Source organism: Zalophus californianus, chromosome 13 (genome assembly GCF_009762305.2).
Source record: "Zalophus californianus isolate mZalCal1 chromosome 13, mZalCal1.pri.v2, whole genome shotgun sequence".
NCBI lineage: Eukaryota > Metazoa > Chordata > Mammalia > Carnivora > Otariidae > Zalophus > Zalophus californianus.
In genome coordinates, this window is record NC_045607.1 from 78,863,703 (window position 1) to 78,872,158 (window position 8,456).

An 8,456-nucleotide genomic window follows, 5' to 3' on the forward strand; every position below is an offset into this window, starting at 1 on the left:
AGATGCTTGCTTGAGCCCCAACCACCTGGCAGGCCTTTATTATCTCCTTAAGAGTCTCCAGAGTAGGAAATCCAAGGGACACATTTCATTGCAGCTGAAGGCAGGATTATGAGCTGATGATTTACTGTGAGACCCAAGCTTTACTATAGGCACCATTTGGAATGGGAAGCATGGGGATTTGCATCCATTGGGCACAAGGACCAGGAGCCAGCAGGTGATTTATGGACAAAAGCTGTTTCACCAGCGGGTGAGACTTTGTGATTCGGGTCCAGTGCAGGTAGAGTTGTGCTCATTGACAAAGGGCAGTCTGCAAGCTGGCAGTGACCTTACCTACGAGGGTGAGGCTATTTGCCTAAAAGAGCACTATCTTCCCATGAGGCAAGTGGAGACTTGGAGAAAATATCCTCTGGCTCCTCCTAGGTTGAGTTCCATGAACCGTCTCCCAACCAGAGAACTGGAGAGCTTCAGAGTGTCTTCTCTTTGCTTCATGCTCATCAGATGTGTTCGGATGTCAGAGCTGCTGGGACTCGTGTTGCTCCTTACAGAAAAATAATACATTATTATCAAATATTAAGACTGGTCATAAAATAATTTAATACATAATTTTGTTTTAAATATTATTTCATCAGTGATTAAGTTCTATAAACTTAATATTGGCCAGAGCTTTTCTTTTCCGAGATCTAGCTTAAAGCATGCCAGTTCCATGTCTCTGTCTAATATCAAATTAAAGAAGTCTAAACATCTTCAGAAGACTTCTGTGAGTCTCTGGATATCTAAGTCCTCAAGGCCACATAAGCATTTTGAGGTTGACATTACTGAAAAGCAGGAGCCACATCAACGGGGCGTAGGGTGTGTGTGTCCCACATTGTTCACTGAGCAGCAAATAACCTGAAACCATACATTCACCATCCCTGCTTTAAAAGTCCTTTGGGACATTCTGCCACTGAGAGTTTCTCATTGATCCTTTGGCCCATTGGTGCCCAAGCTTCAAGGTCTCACTGACTCCTTTCTTGGTGTCTTTCCCCCATCTTTCCTCGTGTCCTTCCTTTGTCTTGGAGAGCCTTGGGAACTCTGTATTTTCCAAAACTTGTAAATCCCAAACCCTCAATAGAACTAAGGGTTTTCTATTTAACAGAAACTGTCTCCCTGAGCAGGTAGTTGGGGTTATAAGTAACAGACATTTTTCCCCAATATACCAACATGGAAGAGTGGCAACCAGTCCCAATATTAAAAAAAAAAAAAAAAAAAAAAAAGATTTTTAAGGAAAAACAGATCAGCTATTTGATCCAACTTGTGGGTGACCAGTTCTGTGAGGCATAGTCACAGAAACATTGAGCTAAAAATAAGCTGCTCAGGTAGGCATCCCAGAGCCTTTGTAACCAGCCTACTTTTGACTTTTCTCCACTGATCGTCCATCATTGCTTGCCATCAACTCGCTTGTCTAAGGGGCCAGGCAGGGTAGGAAAAAAGTAAAGAGCAAAACTAGAGAAAATATGTCTTGTCTAAAAGCGAGTTTTTCCAGCTGGGAATATGGGCACAATGTTGCTAGATCTTCAAGCATCTGGAGATTCTAGTTTTATACCGAATTTACTCATTAAGTAAAACCCAAGCAAAACACGTCTGGGAGTGACAGTAAGAATGCAGCTACATTGCTTTGTGTTCTAGACTCGTCGCTTTCAGTTTGCTGGGGCTTCTTTCCCATACATCTTGTCACCCTTCAGGGCTCAGTTCAGATGGCACCGTTTCTCTAGATCCCCCCATTTTCTCCTACAGCTATTCCCAAATAGAGAAAATGACTCCTTCTTTACAGTTATCAGAATCCTCTCTGTAAATACTTCTTTTGAAATGTATCGCTGCTTTTGTTTGTCCATCTGCCAACCCTGCTATGCTGTGAAAACCTTGAGGACAGGGACCATGTTAACCATCTTTTTATCCTTGGTGTCTGGTATAATGCTTAGCACATAGCAAGCACTCTGTGTTCGTTGAATGGATGAGGGAAACAGACGTGACTCCGGGATGTGGGGCCTGAGCCCGGCTTTCTTTCAATCTGCTTATCGTTCAGATTGTTTTTTGCTTTTTGTTTTACATTTGATCACAATGCCTTGCCTTTTGGCAGTTCTTATCCCTGACCTCTGGGGACTAGCAGCAAAATAGTTAATACCATCTCTGTGAAAATCTAGTGTGGTAAAAAACAATTTACTGGTCGTTTTGAGCAAATATCTGGGCTCTTTCACTGAAGAGTTTATTTTTAAAGAATATTTCACTGCACAGTCCATTGAGGGCAGTTGGACAGGCATTTGTTCTCGTGGGCTGAAGGGGAAGGCGTGAGCAAGGTAAAAGCAGGACATGAGGCAGAACTGTCTAGATGGCAACTGGGAGTCCTCTCTGAAACATGAATTAGAAAGAGCAGCCTGACTCTTGCCTTGAATCTGTTTGGATGAGAGATTTAAATTCTAAGAAGTAGATGAGTATTTCCCATAGCACGAAGCCATTTAACTATCCAAGGGATGAGTGTCCACACATTCCTATAACATTACTTTTAGGAATTTAATTCTTAATTTCTGGGGGGGTGGGTGGGGGACGGTGTTTTGGAAGGGAGAACTTAGAGAAAACTTAAAGCCCCTATCCCCTCATGAACCTGGAATAATTAGTTTTAATTTAAAAAATCAATAAAGATGATTTTTTTTTTAAGCTGGATGATGTAGAATTAAGATGTACACCAAAGGATTTTTTGCAGGGGGCGGGGGTGTTATTTTAATGACCAATATTTTCCTGGCTTTTTCTTCCAAGACCAGAAACATCTTAGAGCTCAATGGCTTTAAGCACAAAACAAACAAACGAACAAAACAGTTTCCATGTGTGTCATGTTTCTGTCTTGTCTAGTATGTGCATAGGGAGTTTCCAGGCTTCATGAACAAGAATTCCCAGGCCAATGATGTGGATGGGGGGCTTGTGGAGGGAAAGTTTCTGCAGACTGAGGGACATGAGAGTTATTTTGACACAATCTTTCCTGACTGCTTCCCTCGCTTACCTACCCCCAACCCTTAGTCAGTAAAATGGCATTTTACCCAAGCGTGTTAGAAAACTGCAGGGCAAAAACAAAACAAAACAACACCGCAGGGCTTTAGGTTTGTAAAGTGTGATGAGGATGGAGAGTACCAAGGAGGAAGTGGTGAACACATTCTAGATGATACTAAGTAGTATCCGCATGGATCACAGCTCCAGTAAAAACCTCCCCGCCATTTGGCAGGTCCCTCCTATTGCCACTTGGAGCTGTAGAGGGATTATTAATTCCATTCTCCACCCTTCTGGTTAAACATTTTTAGCCGGCTGTGAGAAAGTATGAATTCTCAGTTCATGTTTGAATAGAGAAGTGGGACATTTGGTCTCCGGGAAAAGTGCATGGAAGGATGGCGGAGGATTTGGGATTGGCTGGCCATATTTGAATCTCTGAATTCCCACTTACTTCACTTACCCCTTAAATGCCTCCTATAGCATTCTTTAAACAACCTTATCTCTTCCCTCTGCCCTGTTATTTTCTAATGCTGCTTTGACCTCTTTCCTTTGCATTATGAACAAGTTGTGTGATCTGTGTATTGTTGGTTCATACATTCAGGAAAAAAACCTTTATTTTCTTGAGATCAGTTTAGAAGTAACCTCTCATTGAATGGGTCGGAACTTGACAAAATATCAGAGGGATGCACACTCTCTGAGAGGAAGAAACTTGTCTGTTCATGACTTTCTCCCTAATTTTTATTAGCTTAATTGTGTCCTTAAAAAAAAAAAAAAGACAGGTTGGCATGTTAACCCCCCGGTTCCTCAGAATGTGATCTTATTTATTATTTATTTATTTAAAAGATTTTATTTATTTGACAGAGAGATTGCACAAGTGGGCAGAGCGGCAGGCAGAGGGAGAAGCAGACTCCCTGCCGAGCAGGGAGCCCAATGCAGGGCTCGATCCCAGGACCCTGGGATCATGACCTGAGCCGAAGGCAGATGCTTAACTGAGCAAAGACAGCCACCCAGATGCCCCAGAATGTGATCTTATTTAGAGATAGGGACTTTACAGAGGGAATCAAGTTAAAATGAGCTCACCAGGTTGGGTCTTAATCCAATGCGACTTCTAAAAGGGAGAACTCTAGACACAGACACGCACACAGGGGACATGCCAGGTGAAGAGGGAGGCAGAGATCGGGATGATGTTTCTATAAGCTGAGGAACACCAAAGATTTCCAGAAAACCTGAGAGGTTAGGTGAGAGGCACGGAACAGACTCTTTCTCACAGCCCTCAGAGGAACCAACCCTGCCGACATACTGATCTTGGACTTCGAGCTCCCAGAACTGGGAGATGATACATTTCTGTCACTAAACCATCCAGTTTGTGACTCTTGCTCACAGCAGCCCTAGCAGACTCTTATTGTGATGACTGACACACTGTCTGGCCATAGTAGGTGCCTAATAAGTAAGAGCTGAATGAAGTAATCACGGTGCCCTCCTCACAGGGAGGTCTCTGTCATGCCTAGAAAATGGGAGTTAAGTGTGTGTGTGTGTGTGTGTGTGTGTGTGTGTGTGTGTGCCAGTCAGCATAATCACTGCATATTTCTTCATGATCTACACCCTGAAGATGAAAATTCTCTTCCTTGAGGCTCTATGTGAGAAAGAATAATCTTTGCTGAGTCAGGGACTCAGGAGCCTGGGACTCAGCTTTCTACCTTGTAAAAGTCCTTGAAGGAAGGAATTACAAAGAGCCTAAGATGTGAATCTGAACCCAGAGGAGGGAAAATGGAAAAACACAGAGGATTATCTCAAAAAATGTCTTTCCATGAAAGACAGAAGTTGTTCTGTTCTTCACGTGTAAGATTTGGGATCCGGTATTTTCCCTTGTGGGTCAATATGCACAAATCAATTTGTATTAAGCATGTCTTTTTATTGTGATGCTTTGACATTTGTGGCCTTGCTGACCCTGCAAAGACTAAAGACTGCCCCCCCACTCCCAGGGCCAGCCAGTTCTTAGGATAGTAAGCGATGCCCCTGAGTGGGCTCTTTCAAATGCATAGTGGCCAATTCAGAGTCCCTGCCCCAACCACTTTTATTGAGCTCTCACACTCTGCTCACTACCCCTCCCCCCCCATCACCTCAGGGCCAGGTACTGAGGAGGAGAGGAGATACTTCCTAAACCCCAGAGCCCGCTGAAAGGATCCAAATCCAATTATCCAAATTAGCCAACCCTAAACCTGTTTACCTTTCCCGATCAGTTCCTTGCCATGGAAACCACAAGAAAAGCTCTTTCCTGCGTTTCTCCCTCACTCCTTTGCCTCCTGACCAACCTGGTGCTTCCCCACGTGGCCTTGCGTGGCATGGCACGGGTTCCCCCTTCTCTTGGGAACTGTTCGCATCAAACTCCTTTCAGGGGTAATCCTCTCCTGATCTGTTGGCCTCCCTGTCCCTGAATAGTAACAAAACCTACATTTTTAAAACTCAGGTGTCTGTAAAAGCCATGTTCTAAATGCACAGATGACTCCCATCGGTGATATCGAGAGAATCTGTAATTGCCCCTCATGTCATTGATCTGTGTTGCTGGTTGTTCTGAAGAGATTCTTCAAGTGAACAATACTTGTCTCTATGAGCAGATTACATTGCCAGAGATGTCTGGGATCACTGAGAATTTTTAGTTTGTGAAAAGGAAGACCGGGAGTCGGGAGGGAAAGATGTACTTTATTTAAGGCTTTGATAGGAAAAGCAGTGTGGACACACACTTGCTCTGCCTAGTCTCAATGAGCTGAACCAGTTATAACCGGGGGTAAAAGATAGGCTAAGGAAGATTTTGTTTCACTCTTAAGAAATTAAATAATTAACATAGTTTTTAATTTTTTTTTAAAACAATGAGCAATGATGGGTGAATGATGAGTGATAATGAGTTCAAAGAGTAGAGTTAAATAGAGAATAAATGATCAGGTATAGGAGCATCTTGTAATTTTTTTTGGTAGTTAGTGCAGTGGTTGTAATAAAATTTCTCTTTTATAGTTATTTATGTTATGTCTTTGTCCTCTTGTATATCCACCTTTCTTGGACCATAAGAGCAGAGTCTTTATCTGTCATACTTCATGATTTGGATTTCCAGTGAACAGTGCCTGGCATATAGTAGTGGAAGTAAATATTTGTTGAATAAATGTTTGTTACAGTACCTGATAGGAAATTATAGACTGTCTTGGATTCTTTTCACATTTGTGTCAGGACTGCGAAGTGTTTCCAAAACCTGGTGTCTTTTCTCTGTGGGCACACAAGTAGACTACATTTCCCATAACCTTTGCTGTTATGTGGCATCATGGGAATAATTCTGATTGGTGGAAGGTGGATAAGCCTACTGTGTCCAAACCTATTATGTAGTCTTACATGTTCTCTCTTGCTTGCCTCATCTTCTGGCCACATGCAAAGTATCCAGTGATGAAGGTGACATGTGATATTGGGCTCCCCATTTTGACTGCTGCATCAGGAGTGCATGAGTACAACTATAATAATTTCCGTCTCTTAAAAAGCAGTGACTTCTCTAAAATTTCTTACTTGTATGGTGAAATAGCACAAGGAGTGATTAGTTCTCCAGATTCCCTTCCTTTTGATTGAGACTCTGACTTGATCAGACCAGACTGGGGGAATTTGAGAGGGATATGCCAAGGCCAGGCTTTTATGTCCAATTTGTTTTACAAATTGGGCTCCCTGATTTCTCTATTTTTTGTTTCCTGCCCGGCTCAGTCTTCTGTGAAAATCTAGGAAGTTGTGTTTAACCACTAATAGTCATTCAGACTCTTTCTCTTCTTGCTTTTGGCTAAATCTTTGGAGAAGAGAAGGGAAAGAACGTTCTTCCGGTGCCTTTTGCCAAGGGGCTGCCGTTTCCCCTCTCTACTGCTTATGGTAAAAAAGCATATCTAAATCTGATGCCTCTTCAAGAGGGTCATTTGCTCCAGCGTAAACCAGTGAAATGACAGCAAATAGTTGGGAAGCTAAAATTACAAAAGAAGACTGGATCTCAATACATGTAGTTGACACATTTATTGAGTGCTTACACAATGCCATGCCCTGCTTCATGAACTTGGGAGATTTAAAGATCTGGGAGACATAGCTGTAAAGAATTTTATAGCACCTTATAGTAATATTTATTCAACCAGTTAAACTTAGCAAGTTCAAGTTCAGACAACAGTGAGAGAAAGCTTGTATAGCATGGTGGCTTGGGCATATGAGACACTCCCTTCCCCCACCAAGATAGCATTAGGGGGTCTGCTTCACTTCTACGTCTTCTCTAATTGGGTCAAGGAGCTGTTTGCCATGTGGGATGGGGGCCAAATGCTGGCTACTCCTTCGGTATCTGAAATGTCTTATGCACACTAGCTTGGTGTGATTATGGAAACATGTTGCCAGTTCTTACTCTTAAACAGAGAAGAGGATCTAGGAATGGAACAATGCTTTGGGCACAAAAATGGCTTCATTTGTAAATTTTGATAATGCTATTGAAGGTTAATAACTGTCATTTTCTATGGTCCAACCAGAGTTTAAAAGTGGTTTCCTTCTGTGTTTTAATGCTGCCTAGATCTAGGTTTCTGGGGGAAAAGAATTAGATAATTTTATAGTCAAGAGTTTTGTGATCAGTTGTTGGTGGCAATTGACAGGAACCCAGGATAGGTTGAGATCATATATTTGCTGTCTCTGACCAGTCATTTGAAGACCTGATTAGAAACCATGGGACACAATGGTGCTCTAACAGAAAGATGGGGGGCAGTTCTCTGTTTCTGTGTTCTCTGATCAAGGCCACGTGGGATCTGGATGTCTGGAATAGAGACACTGCTCAAAACACACTGCATGGGTCACCACTGGTTCCAAAGACATAAGGCTTTGTAAGGCTCATCTTGTTGTGTGGACCAGGGCAAAATCTGTTAACTCTTGCTTTAAACTACTAGTGGAACATTTCAGTTCTAGGGACCCCAACCTGCAAGGGCCTCCAAGCACCCAAAAAATCACCAGCCTCTCTTAGAATTGCCTTTTTCGGCATCTCTGTGAGTCTGTGATTATCCTCAATGACTTTCTACTACATCTTCACATAAAACTCAGAGTATTCATATGTTAGTGGGCATTGATTTTGGTGGTGGAGTAGCTTGGTGCTGCTTTATTAAAAAAAAAAAATCAGACCTAGAGACTTAGTCATCAGTTATTTATTATCTGAAAGCTTTCATCAGGTGTAGGGATTGTTACATCTATTTGCAAGCCTTTGGCGACTTGTTCCAACAAAATGTTTGCAGAGGAGTTGCTCATGGCTCTGCTGGCTGGGGCCTCCTTTTGTGAAAGTTCTAGAAAAGGAGAGCTACCATCTTTGAGAGCTGTTGCTCCTATTTTAATTGCAACTCGGTGAGCTATGAGGCTGCAGTGAAGTGTGGGTCTTTGCTTAGTGAGCACTTCTAACCCAGGCC

At 42.5% G+C, this 8,456-nt stretch overlaps 1 protein-coding gene across 2 annotated transcripts in view; it reads right to left on the reverse strand.

The window, feature by feature from the left end:
• Nucleotides 1-409: 409 nt before the first annotated feature.
• The window catches only part of RORB (RAR related orphan receptor B), a 198,668-nt gene continuing 190,621 nt past the window's right edge, over nucleotides 410-8,456 (reverse strand). The window contains exon 11 of one of the 2 annotated variants that reach the window (XR_003523867.2): nucleotides 410-538. Coding sequence is in view for 1 of the 2 variants with exons in the window: in XM_027616775.2 (XP_027472576.1) it covers nucleotides 512-538 (27 nt within the window). In the remaining variant the exon portion in view is untranslated. The remainder of the gene's footprint in view (nucleotides 539-8,456) is intronic. The other variant, XM_027616775.2, reaches the window with a different exon arrangement.